The 18,250-nt window shown below is 54.2% G+C and overlaps 2 protein-coding genes across 11 annotated transcripts in view; both read left to right on the forward strand.

The window, feature by feature from the left end:
- The first annotated feature begins 3,907 nt into the window (after positions 1–3,907).
- SFTPC (surfactant protein C) lies at positions 3,908–6,597 on the forward strand. The gene is made up of 6 exons (XM_073232665.1): positions 3,908–4,039; positions 4,738–4,896; positions 5,234–5,356; positions 5,613–5,723; positions 6,045–6,192; positions 6,393–6,597. The coding sequence occupies exons 1-5, from the start codon at positions 3,998–4,000 to the stop codon at positions 6,180–6,182; spliced, it is 573 nt and encodes a 190-aa protein (XP_073088766.1). The 5' UTR covers positions 3,908–3,997; the 3' UTR covers positions 6,183–6,192; positions 6,393–6,597.
- A 769-nt stretch (positions 6,598–7,366) lies between these two features.
- Positions 7,367–18,250, forward strand: part of BMP1 (bone morphogenetic protein 1) — a 38,538-nt gene continuing 27,654 nt past the window's right edge. For 4 of the 10 annotated variants that reach the window (XM_073232663.1, XM_037024604.2, XM_073232660.1 and 1 more), the window contains exons 1-5: positions 7,367–7,645; positions 14,588–14,701; positions 16,739–16,903; positions 17,094–17,211; positions 17,493–17,671. In XM_073232663.1, the coding sequence (XP_073088764.1) occupies positions 7,498–7,645; positions 14,588–14,701; positions 16,739–16,903; positions 17,094–17,211; positions 17,493–17,671 (724 nt within the window). In that variant the 5' untranslated portion in view covers positions 7,367–7,497. Of the gene's footprint in view, positions 7,646–14,587; positions 14,702–16,738; positions 16,904–17,093; positions 17,212–17,455; positions 17,672–18,250 lie in introns of those variants that run through there. The other 6 variants (XR_012129642.1, XM_037024608.2, XM_037024600.2 and 3 more) reach the window with 6 other exon arrangements.

The raw sequence follows: 18,250 nt of genomic DNA on the forward strand, positions 1-18,250 counted from the left end.
GAACTGCCACTCATAGTAACATGGTAACTGCCATGTGTGTTACCTCCCAGGAGTGTGTGTGGGGAATGACTGTCCTAGGAGCTCACAGATGTAGGAAAAGGGGAGCCTGGAAGGCAGGTGACTGGGCTCCCAGGCCAGTGTTCTTTCTACATCAGTCCAGGAAACCAAGATTGCTGGATTTTAGATGTTTTCCCCCAGCTGTCCCCAGCCTCTGCCAGCAGGGGATTCTCTGTTCTGAGCGGAAGTCCATGTTCTCCCAGCTAGGAATGCCCCTGCCCTTTGATGCCCAGTAGACACTGCATGCCCAGCTGCCTGTGCTGCCCTTCTCATGCCAGCATGTGGGAAGACAAGCAATTGAGGGTGGCGGGTGGCTGGGGCAGCTGGTCACCCGTGCCCACCCGTCCCTGGCACAGCTCTGCCCAGCACACAAAGGGCAGAGTGAATCTTGTCCATGCCCTGCAGCTGAGGGGCTGGAAGGAGGAAAGGGGAGGCTCACATAGAGGGAATGGCTACCATGGGGCTCTCCACCACCCACAGTTCTTGGAGGGGTTTAGCTCAGAGACAGACAAAAGGGGCAGGCTGGGTCCTATTCTTAGCTAGTGAGAAGAGGTGTCATGGGGGATGACTTGATGATAGGATCATGACGATTGAACTTGCATACAGTGATGTCATTGGATCCTCACAGCAGCTTGGAGAGGGGGACAGAACAGGTGAGGCGGTACCAGTCTCATTTCACAGATGAACACACTGAAGCCTAGAGATGAGGAACAACTCTCTCAGGATCCCAGAGCTGGCCAACGAAACACCAACTCCTCCACATACTGAAGGAATGAACTCTTGAGCCCCTTCATGTTTGGTGACAGACTTATTATTGAATGCAATTTCATGCTGACTGTGTGCTGCTCCTTGCCCTGTAGCAGGTACAAAGACACTTGAGGAAAGCATGGACTCAGGGCCAGTCCCAGGGCTGGAAGCCTGGTTGGGAAGACAGGGCAATGGAAAGACCTTGCATAGCTGATGAAAACAGCAGTGCTTGCAAAGGCACTGTAGGGAGAATGGGAGATTTCAGAGGCAGGCGGGAGGACAGTGGGCTGGGGCGATGAGGTCACATAGCCCGAGCCATCAGCTCTTCGATCGCCTTTCAGGGTGTGTGGTATTCAGAGATGTGGTGAGGCACTGAGGGTGGTCTCTCCAGGAGAGAGAAATGGTTTAAATAATGGTCAAGAAGAAGACTGTGGCAAAGGGCAGGTGTGTGGGGGGGGGGGGGGGCGGCAAGGGAGCAGCTGTGCGTGCCCAGCTAAAGATCCCTCCCCTCTGCTTGAGAAGGAAGAGAGAATTCCAAGACCTCTATTAGGTCGGTCCCAGCATCTCAACTTCCTTTATGAAACTTGAGGGCATCCTTCCTTCCAATGTTCAAATAGGAATTAAAAAAGGAAAAAAGATAAGAAACATAATTCGTATAGCCTAAGGGCAGCCTGCAGGGGAAACTGAGGACCGGAGAGAGAGGGGCTTCTTTCCAGGAAAGAGATCCCTTTCCCAGTGCCAATACTGATGGCACAATGCCTGCTCAGAACAAGCCCCACAGCTGGACTCTGCGGCCCCCTGAGATGCCCACAGGGACCCCGAGATGCATGCAGTTCTCTGGCTCTCCCGTTGGCCCACTGCCCACCTGGCTCAGGCCCAGGATGTGTGAGTCAGCCAATCAATCCCAGTGTTGCCAGGACAACTGGGGGCGGGAGCGGGGCCAGGGGGTGGGCAGGAGTGGGCACTGCAGGCGGGTTGTCTCCTACATCTGGCACCTGCATGCAGCTGAGGCTGCACACAGTTGTCCCCTCTTCCACTCCTCCTAGGACATTGCTGTAGGAGGCTTTAGCAAATATTTAAAGGGGTGGTAGGGGGTGAGGAATGTGATGGGAGCAATTTCCTTCCCTGAGCTTCTCAGAGGCTCTCAGCTCACATGCCAGGCATTGTGCAAACTGGAGGTTGGTGGCAGGGGGGGGTCCCTGTGGGACAAGGCAACCTGCCAGGACTGGAGAGTTGAGGCCAGCTCATGACTGAAGGGCAGGAGTCCCCAGGGCCGGGAACAAGGATAGGAACTGGGGTGAAGTGTTGGAGTCAAAGTATAAGGAAGCCATGGGAATGAGGCCAACAGAGGATGGAGGGGCAGGGCTCTGAGTTACATATTCCTAAGAGTTTAGAGGTGAAGTCCCATAGAGACCACTTGGGCTAACAAGCTGAGAGGAGGATGAGAGAAAAGCATACAGCCATTAGTAGACTTGTCTTAGTACACGAAAGCCACCTCTGTGGCTTTGGAGAGAGGTAGGCAAGAGGTAGAAGGGAGCAGAAGGTCCAGAAAGTAGATTACATTTGGGTGAGTAGCCTTGTCAGGGAAAATTTAAGATCAGAGGATATACAAAGAAGAGTGCACAGGGGTAGCTTGATAGGCTGCATCAAGCAAGTGAGCTGGCTCAAGGACGAAGAGAGATACCACCAGTCCCCACACCCAGCCCGGTTCAAGGCTGTCCAGATACAAGAAAGAAGTGTCAGGTGTAGATTCTTTATCAAAGCCCTTAGCTTGATCTCTGAAAATGGTTCACTATTCATTTGATGCAGAAAACCTTATAAAATCATGAAAATCAAGAGTTTCAAATTTTCGTGTTCATTTTAAGAATGCTCGTAAAATTGCCCCGGCCATCAACACCATGCAAGTCCAAAAGCCACCAAGGATGTCATTTTATGGAAGCAACGTGTGCCATTCTATCGTTAAGATGGTGGCACTGGGAGGTGTGCCCAGGCCAAATTGTGGGGCTGGAAACAGGGTTGGTGGGCCAAAGAGTGCTGTGTTTTTGCTGCACATGCTTAAAACTGCAGAGTCAGGCTGACTTAAAGGGTTTAGAAGTAGACTCTCTGGTCATTGAGCCCATCCAGGTGAGCAAAGCCCCAAGATGCCCTGCAGGACTTACAGGGCTCAGGGGCAGATCACCCCTGCATAAGGTAATCCCACCCCCTCTCTGAGATGATCCTTACTGAAAAAGAGCAGGTTCTTCCTAAACCAGAAAAGGAGGTTGCACAGAAGAAAGGTTATCCCAGACAAAACTGGAGAAACAAAAAATGTATGGCCCTGGAATAAATTCAGCATAAAATAAATGCAAATAAAAGTAAAAGCATGAGTTCTTCATGTAATTGTAGATTAATGATAACAAACAAACAAACAAAAAAGTAAAAGCATGGGGGAAGAAAAAGCCTTCCATTCACCAACAAGCCCATAGCAAAGAATGAAAAACCACACATTAGTAAGTATGTGTAAGTAAGAATTTATAACCAGAGGGGCTGAGTTTTCAGAATTTGGACAGGAATGGCTAAGTGTGGCGGGAGGTTAGGTACTAGATGTGTGGGAGGAAGCCAGGCAGGTGGAGTGCTTGAAGTGAAAATCTGCTGCCCCAGACAAATGGCCATTTACAACCCCCACACTGCTGCCAAGGCTCCCCCAGCCTTCAGTACTGTCCCCAGGGTCCACATGCTCTGCCTCCTCACTCCCCTTCCAGGAGCTCATCCCTTCTCTTGGGGCAATTCTTTTGGGAATGTGGTGGGCTCCCCACTGGGTCAGACCCTTGGCTGTGTGAGAGGGTCGGCCTGGCAGGAGAACAGGGAGAGCCACAGGCCTGCAGGGGCAGGTGCCAGCAGGAAAGGCGGGCCTGCCAGGAAGACACCCCAGGTGAGAGGCCCAGAACGCCCTGGGGCAAGGGTGCTCAGAACCAGCTTTGCTGTTGTCAGGGCCAAGAGGGCTCCTGTGCCAGCGCCAAGGGCCCTTAGGCGCTCTTGCAGCTGGCTTATCAGGGCTTCGGTTCTGGAGGACCAGGAACAAACAGGCTTCAAAGCCAAGAGCTTGGCTGGCAAACGGGGGCCAAGTCCTTCACCTCTGTCTCTTCTCCCTACCTGCCCATATAAGACCCTAGCCACACTTGGGAGATGAGGAGGGGAGGGTGCCTGTAGCAAGATGGATGTGGGCAGCAAAGAGGTCTTAATGGAGAGCCCGCCGGTGAGTGTGAAGCTGTGTGTGTGTGTGTATGTGTGTGTGTGTGTGTGTGTGTGTGTGTGTGTGTGTGTGTGTGAGCTCTGTGGGCCTGTTCCACATCCAAATGCATTCACTTAACTAGCCTCGGACTTGCTAACTACATAGACACCAACCACTAAGTCAGGGCCCCTTGTGGAGAGAAATAGGGCAGCCAGTAATTCCAGTATGAGAGCTGATAGCCACCACCGAGGCCAACAGAAAGGGCTGTAAGGAGCCTTCATAGGCAGCTTCATAGAGAAAGAGGCACTTGAGCAGCCTCCAGAAGAGTAAGTAGAAGCCCAGCAGGCAGAGAAGGAGGAAGCCTCGCAGGAAGAAGGGGAATATGCACAAAGGCATGGCGGTGTGAGGAGCATGGGTTATTTGCGGAGTAGAGGGGACTGGGCATGGCCAGGCTGCCAGGGGTGTGGAGGAAGCAGCAGGAAGTGACACGGATGACACAGGTTCTTGTGGGTCTATCCAAGCTAGATCTCACTTCTAAGCATCTGAGGGTTGTAGAATCCAGGCTACTTCCTCTAGGAAGCCTTCTCTGATCTCCTCAGCCCACCTCTGTACATCCATAGCATTGGTTGTTCATCCCTGGGAGGGTATCCAGCTTGGGCAGAGAGAAGAGGGGGCATTCTCAAAACCTCACATCTGTCTCCCTGTCTGTCATCCTACATCAGGACTACTCAGCAGCCCCCAGGGGCCGGTTCAGCATCCCCTGCTGTCCTGTGCACCTCAAGCGCCTTCTCATCGTGGTCGTGGTGGTGGTCCTTGTCGTCGTGGTGATTGTGGGGGCCCTGCTGATGGGTCTTCACATGAGCCAGAAACATACTGAGATGGTGAGCAGGCCTGGAATGGGTGGGCAATTGCTATAGGGCCTGCCAGACAGGGGGCTGGGTGGATTGGACAGACAGCAGACTGTCTGTGGGGAATGAAGGGTAGGGGACAAGAGAACAGAGGCAGGTATAAAGTGGTGAACCTGGCCTGGGCTTCTCCACTAGGCCCCTGCCCTTTGGTGTGAGAGCCTGTTCCTGCAAGCCCCTGGTTCCACTCAGCCTCTCTCAGCTCTCAGGGAGGAAGGAATTACATTTGAGTAAAGAGGACAGAGGGTGGGCATGAGTACCAGGGGGTAAGTGGAGGAAAAGGAATGCCAGGCAGCCCTGTGCCCTCCCCCAGGTCCTAGAGATGAGCATTGGGGGGCCAGAAGCCCAGCGACGCCTGTTCCTGAGTGAGCATGTGGGTGGCACGGCCACCTTCTCCATTGGCTCCACTGGCATTGTGGTGTATGACTACCAGCAGGTAGGTATGCTGGACCTTCTGACCCAGGGGCTGGGGGACCAATGACAAGACTTTGCTAGTTCCACCCCGATGTACCAGTTCATACACATCCCTTTCTCCCCATTCCCCAGCGCTTCTGCCTCTCCTGGGGTACCCGAGCCCCAGTTTCCAATGAATCCCTGCAGTGCTCAACCTAGTGGGTAATGGCCCAGGACCAAGGTTAGGAAGCGAGCAAGGCAGGACCCTCCCGAATGAACTCTGGGGTTCCCATGCCCAGCTCCTGATTGCCTACAAGCCAGCCCCGGGAACCTGCTGCTACATCATGAAGATGGCTCCGGAGAGCATCCCAAGTCTTGAGGCTCTCACTAGAAAATTCCAGAACTTCCAGGTAGGTGTGTAGGTGAGACGGAATGGGCTGTCTCCCTCCCCGAGCTGCTGGAAGGAGCATTTGTCACCTGTATAGCACCTCTCTTCGTGGGCTGCCAGGTGAGACTTACCACACCTTCCCTACCTCTTCCTCAGTCCTGTCCCTGGCTAAACTTCTGGTCTCAGCAGAACCCACGTATCGCCTAGGGGCTTCTGACTCCAGCACAGCACCCTCTTTGCTAGTGAGGAAACTCACAGAGAGATTACCTGAGGTCCTATGACAGGGGCTGTGGGTGAGACGGAAACTCAGTTCCCAGGCTCCAAATTAGATGTTTTTTCCCAGGTCAAGCCTGCAATGTCTCTCTCTAAGCTGGACCAGGAGGAGGGCCATGATACTGGTTCAGCATCCTCTGGGCACCTGGACTTCTTGGGCACCACCGTGAGCACCCTGTGTGGCGAGGTCCCCCTCTTCTACATCTAGAACCCCTCAGGTGAGCAGGTGCAACTGCCAGGGCACTGGAGCAGAAGTGGCCCAGGAAGGCTTGGGCCACCTTGCCATGTCAGCTGACGAGAAACTGGGGGCCCTCTGAGGTGCGGTCACTTAAGGAGCTCTGAGAAAGGAAGATTCATAGACAATCTCCATCCCCAGCCCCTCTCCCTCACGTACTAACAGTGTTCTTTTGCTTCACAGGGCCTGTGGAAGCCCCAAGGAGATGGGGAAGGCTCCCAGCACGGGGTCTTTTGCAGACCGGCAGGAAGCTGCTTCTGTGCACACCACAGAGACAGGCCCTGGAGAAGTGGGGGCTTCAGGGAGAGGGGGACGCTGCACGGGAGAGGCAGCTCCGAGGGGCCAGGGGTCTCCCCCCACAAGAGAATAAAGCAGCCTGATTGAAAAAGGGTGTCTCCCTTCCAACCCCTCACACCACTTCTATCCTGCTCCCGTCGGGGCCAGCTAGGGGAAGGGTGGGGCCCTGGGGAAGCAGAGGGGCTGTCTCGTTCTCCCTCTGTTCCAAGGTGAAGGGGAGACCGAGGGCAGCAGCAGGGGACTGGGGAGCAATCCGTGGGCTTTAAGCGCCCTCCAGTGGTGCCTCCCGAGGGAGAGGGAGAGACAGACAGCGAGGCAGAAAGACAGAACCAGGGAGACAGGGACCGCGCAGGGAGAGAACAGGGTGCGAGCGAGGAAAGACCGAAGGCGCCGGCGGAGGGACGCGGTCTGAGAGCGAGGGGAGAGCGAGGCGGGGCCGCGCGGGCGACCTGACAGCGCGTCCCCGACCCGGGACGGGGCTCGCCCGCAGCCCGCGGGATCAGCCGCCACTAGAGGGCACCTGGCGGGAGCGGCGGCCCACCCGGCGCCCCGGGGCCCCACGCCCCTCCCGGCCGCGGGCCCAGCCCCGGGCGCAGAGCCCCCTCCCGGGCGGGCCCGCTCGCCGCGCTCCCCGCCTCCGGCTGGCGCGCGGCCCGGCCCCGAGGGGGCCGAGCTCCCGGCGAAAACCCGCCCTCCAGCGAGCTCATTTCCCTAAAAAGGGGGGAGGAGGGAGCAACGAGCGAGCGAGCGAAGGAAAGAGAAAAAGCTGGGAAGGGAGCGGAGCGGGCAGCGGGCGCTGGGCGAGGGCCGGGGAGCCGGCCGGAGAGGGGGCGGGAGACAGGAAGGAGGGAGCTGCGCAGGGAAGGGGAAGAGGTGGGGAGGGCGAGGGGGAGCGCGGGAGGGAGCACGGCCCTCCCCTCGCCGCCAGTCCTCCTTCCCCCGCGCCCGCTCCCGCGTCCGGGCGCGACCCGCCGCCGCCGCGCCCGCCAGCATGCCCGGCGTGGCCCGCCTGCCGCTGCTGCTCTGGCTGCTGCTGCTCCCGCGCCCGGGCCGGCCGCTGGACCTGGCCGACTACACCTATGACCTGGGGGACGAGGACGACTCGGAGTCCCTCAGCTACAAAGACCCCTGCAAGGCGGGTAGGCGCCCCCACCCCGCGGCAGCCGGGGCGCCCGGGGCCGGCGCGGGCAGGCCCGGCGGGGAGGCGCGGGCTGCTTAGGGTTTGGGGCTGGGAGGGAGACAGTCCAGTGTGGGAAGCCGGGAGCTGCCTGGTTGGCAATGCAGTGGGGAACAAAAGAAAGAGGCAGAGCAGGAGGGGGAAGTTTGGGGGACTTTTAGGACTGAAGTTTTGCTGCTGTTTGTGGAAGCTGCTGCCGCCTCCTCTTGTCTTCCCAGAGGATTCCTGGGGAAGGCTCCCAGAGTCCTGAGAGAAACCCGTGGCCAAGGAGGCTTTTCCTCCCGCAGGAAACTTTCCTGGCCAAACTCCCGTGTATGTGTGTGCCTGTGCGTGTGTGAGCACTTTTCCCTTCTCCCCCATCTCCAGGACATTGGTGTTTTCCAGCCTGTCTGTCTGGGCTGGCCCAGGGCTGCACATCTGTCTCATGGGGTGCACAAAGGCCCGCATCTCCAAGGAGCAAGTCTCCTGAGCTTTCCACCCCCATCCAGCCCCTGTGAAGAATAAAGTTTTCCAAGGGATTGTCGGAGATGGTCAGAGGGTGCTCTCCAGGTATCCCACGGAGCACCCCCAGAGCAACACCTTCTGGGACCAAGGAGACAGCTGTCAAAGTCAGAGGCCAGCCCAAGAGGGGGACTTACCTCTGCCCTGTGTGCCAGATGCCCCTACCAGGCCAAATTGGGGTGGAAAGGGGGAAAACAGAGAACTCAGATAATATATCAGCTCTCTCAGTCCACAGACACAGGAGGTTAATTAGCCGAGGTCAGCGTCCTGGAGTTAGTGTGGAGGGGAGGGGGTTGTTCATTCTTTGTCCAGGAAGACCCCGTGTAACCCCTTCACTCCTGCTGGGCCCAGAGGGGTCCTGCCCCTGGAGTGACCAGATGGCCAGGCACTTGGGCCATTTGTCTCATCAGATGACCCTGAACAGGCTGCCTGGGACAAGAAAAAAGGGCATAAGGTATCAGCACCTTTCTTTGACTCACTGCCTTTGACTTCAGGCTGTCTCCAAACAGCCAGAGCCTGGGGCTGGGGCACAGCAACTAGAGTTCCCAGAGTGCCTGAGTGTGGCACCCAGGGTTGGGGAGCAGGTTGCCCTAGTCCTGACCTTGGAGACCCCACTTTGGGTGGACGGACCAAGCCCTTCTTCCTCCACCCCTGCCGGGCTGTGAGTAAAACCAGAAGTTAGCCATCATGTTTCTCGCTGGGCTTGGGCAGGCATGAGGTTAGTGGATAGAGGGGCATGGGAGGCAGACAGACCTATCTCTCAATCCTATACCCACAACTCATTAGCTGTATACTAACTTTGGGGATGTTAATTATCATCTCTGAACTTCGCTTTTCTCACCTGTAAAACAGAACTGGTGATATGCCTCTCTGTAGAGTTGGTGGGAAGGATTAAATATAAGAACATATATGAAACACTTATTAACACTTAACACGCAGTAAGCTCTGAATAAATGTTAGCTGCCTACCTCCATTTCCTGTGCCTTACACTCTTACTTCAGTCTTTTCTGAGGGAATGGGCTTGGTTTTCAGGAAAAGGGAGTGTCTTCCTGACCCTGTCTTGAGGTCACTTATTCATTCAACAGATCTACATTTACTGCATGCCACATATGTGCCAACCCTGTGCTTGATGTTGTGGAAGATACAGAGCCATGTCAGTCAACGTCCCTGCCCTCAGGTTGCTTACAGTCCTGTAGGGGCTGTAAGACGTGGGATTGTAACCAACAGCATAAACCACAATGTGTTATGTGCCACCTTGGAGGGGAAGGCCCTAAGGCTCAAGGAGCCTCTGCCCCCCTGCAGTCCTGGGGGCAGTGGTGGCAGAGAAACGTGATCACAGAAAGCTGGGAAGGCTTTTGGGGGGGGGTGGTCTTCATGGAGGAGGCAGGCTAGGGCAAAGCCATAAAGCATGGGTAGGAATCCAATCTGATGTATGTCACTACTCGTTGGAAATTGGAGGATTTTGGGAGCAGCAAGAAGAGGCTGAGGGCTCTGTCCCTAGTCTCAGATTTCATGCTAGGGTGGGGCTGGCTGAGTTGGAACTTCAAACAAGGGCTCTGGAGAAAGCTCTGCACTGGGGTGAAGTGAGGCTGGTGGGGAGCTGGGCCAGGCCTGGGGGTGGCCTAGAGGGTACGGGAGCCTGACAGGACCAAGATCCAAAGTCAGATCAGGCCCCCCTCGTGGGTGGGACTGGTGCAGCCCTGCCTCCCTCTGCCCTGACTACTGAGAGCCCCACACTGACACCTGCAAGCCTCTTTTCTCTGCTAGCATTGCAATGTCCTGCCTGACTTTGCCTCTTGCCTTTTCTGAGCCCTGCCCTCCATCCAGGTACCAAAGTGATGGTGACAGGAGGGCCTGGCTTTACTGTCTTTGAACACAACTGATGTGCCTGCTTACCTCTGCTAGCTTGACCTTCTCCAACTCCTCTTCCTCCTCCTTGCACATGGAGTACCAAGAAGAAAAGCCCCATCGATTCCCCTGGCTCACCTGCGACATCTTAGGAGAGCCAGGCCCCTTCATTTGAGGTCACCTCTTGCACTTACTGTCAGAGTTATGGTCACTATTGCAGTAAAGGCAAAATTAGAACCCTTGATACCCTGGGTATCCTGGATTTTCTAGGCAAGACTGGGACAATGGGCAGGAAGCCAAGTTGGTCTGTGTGTGCTCAAAGCAGGTTCTACCAAACCCCCTGTGCCCTCTTTCTTGCCCTTGCCCAGGGAAATAGCAAGTCAACCCTGATTTCTTGTAAGTTAGAATGCCAGACCATCAAGGGAGTCCTTCCCCAAGATTTCTAGCTCTGGGTGGCTGTTCCTGGTAACTTGGCAGTGACCCTCAGGTCTCTGGAAGAGACCCTAGAGGCAGGAATTGGGACACAGATGCTCCCATTAGCAGGGACGCCTACGGGGACTGCTCCTGAACCAGTGAGGATCTTTCTTCTGCCTAGGCCAGCAGCTCAGAGGTCTGCTTTTGGGAGGTGCAGTGGGGCAGTGGCTCACCAGCTAACCAACCCTCATCATCACCCTCACCCTAGGGGCCTCATGGCTTAGGTTTGGATTTCACTGGGCATCAGAGGAATTGGTTGCAAACTCTTGAGGTGGAGAGTCAGTTCCTTCTCTTGCCAGACCACATTCCCCCTCCAGACACTCTGAATGAGTCACCCCCCCCACCTATGCCCCTGCACCCTGAGTCACCTTTTCTTTTAGGTGCCCCAAGGGAGGAAGAAAAGATTTATAATTTCCCTGGGCCCCGGATGGAGGAGGACCAGTGGGAGTCCCCAGGAGCTGTAGTTTCCCTAGAGATTTTGGGAGGAGCTATAGGGGAGAGGCGGGAAGGAGCAGAATGTGTCACTCCTCAGGCCACTAAAGACCTCCTAAGGGTATCCAGGGGAAGTATCTGATCTCGCCCTCTCCACTACCCCCTCTTGTTCTCCCTCCTTTGTTTCTAAGGGTGCCCTTCTCCTTTTGGGGGTATGGCCTGTGAAATGGGATATGTACATGCAGCCATATGTATGTTTGTAAACACTAGAGCTTACACTAGGGAAGTAGTCATGAGAGCGTTTTTGCACATTTGTGGGTGTGCCCTGCTTTATGAGCAAGTCTGTTCAACTGCATACTATATAGGTACTCCTGAGTACACGTCAGTGTGCATACAATTGTGCACCTATGCATAAGTACACACCTGTGAATAAGTACATGCAAGCATTTCCAGGAGCTGAAGCATGTTCTCTCCCAGCTAGAAACTTGGCATTTGTATGATAGGTCATGTGTAGGCCTGGCGCACATGGCTTTGGGGCTCCATCACACCAGCCAGCCTCCTCTCCCTCTCCCCAGAAGGGGAGGCCTTTACCCATTCGTCCTGGGGGAGGAGACTCTGGAGTCAAGAGGCCCCCTGAAGGATGGGCACATCTGGAGGATGGGCACAGGGGGCCAGCCCATTCTCTTCTTTCCCATCTTACTCCCAGCCTGGCTATGGAGCAGCCATGAATGCTTCTGGCTGGTTTACAGCCGAAAGACAAAACAAAAAACGTTTGATCCCCTGTTGAAAACACTACTACCCTGACCCTGACCCCAGGGCTTCCTTCTGGGTGAGGAGGGGCATCCTGGACTGGCAGCATTCAGATTTCCCAGGCTTCCCCAAGGAGAATCCCACGTGGTGGGCAGAACCTTTAGGCCAGCTCCTGGGCATAGGCTCTCCTGCCCAGCCCCACTCTGTTCCCACGCATTCTTCAGCCATGACATCCCCCGCCACAGGCCTCGCCTCCGCAGAGCTCACCCACAGCCAGCCCTGGGCCTGTCCTGCCTTCCATTTGCCATGCCCTCTATCCTGCCCTGGTCCCACAGGCCAGCACAGTTCCAGGGCCTCTGTACTTGGAATTCAAGGTTCTGCTTCTGAGCGCCCTGGGACTACACTCATTTAGGAGGCCAGCATGGGTGAGCCAATATGCCCTTGGAAAGTGGAGGACTGGACTTGAGCTGATGGGGTTGTTATTGGGGTAATATTAGCAGTGGCCAGTTAGTGAGTGCTTACTCTGCTCCGGGCTCTGTGCTAGGTGTTTTATTTGCATACCTTATTTTACTCAGTAATCCTAGGAGACAGATTCTATTATTAGCTCCTTTTTCATGGAGAGAAAATTGAGGTTTAGAAAAGTTTATATGACTTGTCAGCTAGTAGTCGTCAAGCTGGGATTCAAAGACAGGTCTGTCTGACTCCAAAGGCCTTGGTTTTTGCTGCTGTGTCCAAATATGAGTCTAAATGTCTGGCCACACGTGTATATGATGACGCCTTTGGGTGCAGGTGTGTGAGCCTGCAGGGGCAGCATCTGTGCAAGGGCATGGGGGTGTTCATGTGGCATGCATGTGCCTGTGTGAAGGTTGGCATGGAGGAACCCACCACCCCCTCCTTGGAGTGTACTTCCCATCCTTTATCTTTGCTAAGGTCACCCTGGCATGTCAGTTGTCCCATCAATTACTGAGCCAAGGTCAGCAAGGGTGACTTTTTAAGTAAAAGAATCTTCCTCATGTGGAAGAGATTCCAGGCCACTTACAAACTGCCGACTTTGGGCAAGTCATTTCCCCCTCTTAGGCCCACCCAAGTGTTGTGATCTCTAAAGTCAGAGAGGTGGGCTGGAATCTGGCCTCTGGTTCTCTCTCTAGGAGTCTATAAAGGGACAGTTCAAGGCAAATGCATGGGTGGAATATGACTTAATGCACATGTCTTGAGTGGGCCAGGGTTCAATGAATGAATTAATGTGAAAGTACTTTATCAACTGGAAAGCACCACAGAAATATCAACAGTTATTTACATAAGCTGCCATTGTCACTATCACTGGCTAATGGGCTTGGAGTTTGCAATTGGTTTGTGTGTTGGAGCTTATGCATGTGCGTTTTTAGGTCAATCTGTGACTCTGTGTGTATTTTTTTGTGAATGTGTGTCTGAGTATCTGATTTTGTATATATGTATTTACACTATAAGTTCTTCAGAGGTGATGAACTTGTGTGCAGTGGGTCCCAGAAACAGGAGACCTGAGTTATAAATTCAGCCCTTCCAGTGACCAGCAGTGTGGTCTTGGTTAAGTCATTTCCCTTCTAGGCCTTGGTTTCCAGATCTTTAAAATGGAAGATTGGCCTAGATTACTGCTAAAGTTACTCCTACATTCTGTTGATTCAAGTCTAGGTCATATCTATGTAAGAGGATGTGTCTATAGGCATATATTTGCAGGCCTGGAGAACATCAACATCATATTTCACTCAAACAAATAGTATTGAGTGCCTTCCACCTGGAAGGGTGGGCAGGCGCTGCTTGAGTGAGCAGCGACGACTCCATGGCTTTGTACAGCTCTACTGGCTGGCCTGGTTGTGGATGTTCCCGTGTGTCTGTAGGAACACTAACCCCAGGTGTCTGATTCTGTGTGTGTGTCTGTGTCCACCTGGTGGGCCATCTGGGGAGGAGAAACCTGTGTGCAAGGCCTCAAGGTTAAAACAATTTGTGTAACGTTGCCTGCCAGGCCTGTGCAGAACTCACGATGAGAAGCAGATGTTGCCGTGGGTGGGGCTGCAGGGAAGCCGCTCTCTGCTCCGCCCGCTCAGCCTCCTGCCTCCCCCACCTCAGCCCAGCATGAAGCTCACATCTGAGCTCCTTCCAAAGCACCCGGCTCTATGGCTTCTGTTCTTCTTGCTCCCCCTTCTCAAAGGGAAGACTGTCCAGTTAGCACATCTCTCCAGAAACAGCTCCAGAAATCGAAATGGGCTATTAGGGGGTCTCTTTCCCCTCAGGCCTTTCTTCCTTCAGAGAAGGAAACTTGAGACTCAGAATAGGAGTCACTTGAGAACTGTTCAACTTTTTCCTCCTACCTGGGAAGCTCCCATTACGTGTCCTGGTTTCCTTAATATGCCTAGCTGTTCTAATTTGTGTTCAGATCCTCCCCCAGTTCAATTAACGTGGCATTTAAGTGAATAACCTTATGCTCAGCATGGTGTCAAGGTTATAGGTCCACAAAAGTAGCCACTCTACCATCTCCCAGCACCTGTCACTATTATTCTCTCTGTAGCACCAATCTCTCTCTGGAGGTATTTGCTTACTTGTATATGGTTGAAGGTTAGGTCCATGTGAGTCTGGAGTAGTGCCTGGCTCCCAGTAGGTGCTTACTAAGTATTTGCTTCAGGATAATGGAATAAATAACATGACTGTGTCCTCATCTGGTAGGGGCTAGGCATCAGCTTTGCTGGGATTCCAACTAGAAAGTGAGCAAGAGTCTCCAAGAGGTGCTCACAGCCAGTCCCCCACTGCCCTTCTTCTTCCTCGGAAGGTGGTTGAGGATTAAAGCTGCTGAGCGGCCCGTGGGGCAGGATCCTCAGTGCTGGGCAGGAGGACTCACTTGGCCCCCGGCCTCTTCTTTTCTCTCTAGCTGCCTTCCTTGGGGACATTGCTCTGGATGAGGAGGACTTGAGGGCCTTCCACGTGCAGCAGGCTGCGCATCTCAGACAGCATGCAATCCACAGGTCTTCCATCCAAGCTGCAGGTATATTTGGTGTGGGCTGGCCATCCTGTGTCCCCAAAAAGAGTTCCAAAATTGGAGAAACAAGGTACCCCCCTGTTCCCAGCCAGGGACAGAGGCCATGAGCTTGAATCCAGTGTAAGGGCTTGTCTTCCCTTGGCATATCTTTATCCCTTCCCCAGAGGGGTAGCAAGTGTAGACATACCCAGGAGCTAAGACCCAAAATTCTTTTGCTTACAGTTTACAAAATACTTTTGAAACATTATATAATTTGATTTTCCCCAATCATCTTCAAAGGTAGGTGTCAGGACAACTCTAGCTTTACGGATACAGAAACTTAAGACTCATGGAGGCAACATACTTGTTCAAGATCACATAGCTGGTCAGTGGCAGAACTGGGACAGGGACCTAAGCCTTCTCACTCCAAATCCAAGGCTCTTCACTGAACACCCCACTTCCTCCTGGCTTCTCCTCTTGCTCCCACTTTGCAGACTTCTGTGCACCCTTCAAGGCCCATCTCAAGAGTTCCTGTGAAATCTTCCCTGATCACCTCTCAGATGTAACGATACCTCCATGCACTGTGTTCTCTGCTTGATGCTTACACTGTTAGCATCTCACTCATTCAACCACATTGCAGTGATTTGTTTATATGTCTTTCTCCCTTGATGGACTCAAAGCTCTTTGAGGTCAGGGGTGGGTCCTTCTTATCCCTGTGTGTGGTCCAAGCACCTAATAACTCACCAGGCACTTGTGAATGGGTGAGGGAATGGGGAGAATGAGGGCCGGGGATGGCTCATTTCTGTCTGACCTTCTCACTGCTGTGGAACACAGGCCTGACCTCAGGGAGCTCTCCCATTGCACAAGGCTGGGGGTTCTCACCTGGGGCCTGTTTGGGTACACTGGTGGCACCAGGATGAGGGAGGATCATGGCATGGGCAGTCCGTACAGAAAAGGTCAAACTACTTCAGAAAGCAGCTGGCAGTGGAGAGTGACCAGGTCGTCTGGTAAGGCATACTTGCCCTTAGTGGGGTCTAGTAGACATGGCCTGAGGGGAAGCAGAATGGGGGAGTTGCATTACACAGGCCTGCCACTGACCCATCCTATGACTTCGGGCATATCTTTGGCCTTAGCTTCCTCAACTGTCAAATGCACATAGTGACACTTGCCCAGTCCATCCTAGAGAGCTGCTGTGTCAAGTGTGAATGTGTACTTGGGAATACTTAAAGAAGACATCAAGTTCTGTATGATCTACAGACATGAAGGTTATTAGATGAGAAGGGAACATTTCCTCGTCTCAGATCCCCACAGTTTCTGGGGAGTGGGTACACCATTATTCTCTTTTCCAGTCACAGTTCATTCTCACCATTTGTGGCAGTTAAAAGCACAATTATAGAATAACATTATTCTATAAAGTCACTGCAAATACTGAACAAGTTCATATGGAACCATTCGTTACTCCTAGGAGAAATACAGGGTTAGGTTCCTGAGAGCCTCTGGTCACATTTTCATCAACTGATTGATACGTAGCCCTGTCTTACGTGTGTTTCTGTTTAAAGACACCATGACTAACGTGTGATTGATTCATTAGCATTGAGCTCATGGCCAACAGCTCTGTTGCTCATGCCTGAACCAAGCTTATCTGATACACATATTTTCTCCATACAGTACATAGCAGCCTTGCTGGCCTTAGAACTCCAGACAGCACCATGGGGGGCAGCAGAAGCTGTCGTTTTAAACAGTGAAGTCACCAGCAAAAAGCACAAAGTAGCAAAAACCATGGCACTAAATAGATTGTGAAAAAGATACTTATTTGCAGTGTGAGAGCTCAAACAAGGCCGAGTGTCACCTTGCTCCACCTCAGCTGGGAACCCCAATTTTTCAGTGCCCTGTGCACATCAGCAAAGTGACATAAAGGAACTGAGGGATTGATTTTTGGGCTCATGAGTGGGTTTTAGTGAGGGGACAAATATGGATTCCCCAAGTAATGAGGATGCAGTAGAATATGTTTCCCCTCCTCCCCTTCATTCACTTGCTACCATTGTCTTCCTCTTTCAATTCCAGGAAATTCCTCTACTGCCAGCGGCCAGAGCACTACTGGGCAGCCTCTGAGGACAAGCCGTGGGAGACGGAGAAGCAGGCCCCGGAGCCGGCGGGCAGCGACATCCAGACCAGAGCGTGTGTGGCCTGATGGGGTCATCCCCTTTGTCATTGGGGGAAACTTCACTGGTGAGTGTGATGTTGGGGGACCAGGGGAGCAGCCTGCATCTGAGCCTGGCTTTGGGGCAGCCCTGCTGTGCCTGGTGGTGTGAGTGGGGCCTGCGGCCTGTCTGTCCAACAAAAGGCTGCAGCTTTTTAGCAGTGGGCAGAGGAGGGCCCACCCGGATACCGTGACAGCCTGGCCGACTTCATCCGGCAGGCAGCCAGCGGGCAGTCTTCCGGCAGGCCATGAGGCACTGGGAGAAGCACACCTGTGTCACCTTCCTGGAACGCACTGATGAGGACAGCTATATCGTGTTCACCTACCGGCCCTGCGGGTGAGCAGCGGCCCCTGGGCACTGCACCCCCAGCCATTACCTCAACTCGCGTTCTGGTCTGGGCGCTGTGGCTGCCCCTGCTGGGCAAGGCCCTGTGTCATTTGTGCCTCCTGTCATGGGGCGCTCCCCCAGAAACTGCCCCTGAGCGCGGAGCCCGGGCATCCCGCCCAGGTCCCTCACCGCGCCTGCGCTCCCCCGCCCCCCTGGCAGCCTGCCCGCCCCCTGAGTGGATGCACTCCCCCAGCTCGGGACCGCCCCCCTGAGCTGGCCCCGCCCTCCAGGTGCTGCTCTTACGTGGGTCGCCGTGGCGGGGGCCCGCAGGCCATCTCCATCGGCAAGAATTGTGACAAGTTTGGCATCGTGGTCCATGAACTGGGCCATGTCATCGGCTTCTGGCATGAGCACACGCGGCCTGACCGGGACCGCCATGTATCCATCGTGCGTGAGAACATACAGCCAGGTGCGCGTCTGACCTTGGCTGTCTGCTGTGCTCAACCGGGGCCCAGCCCCTGCGCCAGGGTCTCTGGTTGGGGTGGAAATTTCACCCTTGAGCCATTGCCTTTGGTCAACTCAGCATTATTGTCCCCGCCAGCTGGGTAGTTGCAGCCCCAGGAGAGTTGGCCCAGATGCTGCCCCTGAGGCATCTCCTCGGGGCAGGTCCATGTGGAACTATTTTAGGAGGCTGGGTCAGGACCTGGTCTGGACACAGGGGCCATCCAGAGCAGACAGAACCCAGCTGATCTCTGGCAGGGGACCGGGTGGTGTGGGGGGATGTGTTGGACCCACCCTCCACGCTGCCAGCATCCTCTTTACCTTCACACAGTCTCTGCTCTCTGCCTATTCTGTCCTCTAAGGGTTTTTTTTCTCCTGGCTGCCTCTCTCCCCTCCCCTCCTTCCTCCCCCCTCTCTCCCCAGGCCTCCTCTACTCTTCACAGCTTTCACCTCCCTGTGGCTCTAGAATGGGGTGTTTCCTTCCCATACTCCCTTGAACTTCCCTCCAGCGAGTCCTCATCCATCCTGCCCCCTGCTGGAGAGACTC

The sequence above is a fragment of the Manis javanica genome, chromosome 3, assembly GCF_040802235.1.
Source record: "Manis javanica isolate MJ-LG chromosome 3, MJ_LKY, whole genome shotgun sequence".
Taxonomy (NCBI): Eukaryota; Metazoa; Chordata; class Mammalia; order Pholidota; family Manidae; genus Manis; species Manis javanica.

Excerpts from the sequence above, each read along its gene's own strand:
- SFTPC (XM_073232665.1), top strand. The coding sequence starts at position 3,998 with ATGGATGTGGGCAGCAAAGAGGTCTTAATGGAGAGCCCGCCG. Across the intron at positions 4,040-4,737 it reads TCTTAATGGAGAGCCCGCCG|GACTACTCAGCAGCCCCCAG; the intron begins GTGAGTGTGAAG and ends ATCCTACATCAG. Across the intron at positions 5,357-5,612 it reads TGGTGTATGACTACCAGCAG|CTCCTGATTGCCTACAAGCC; the intron begins GTAGGTATGCTG and ends TCCCATGCCCAG.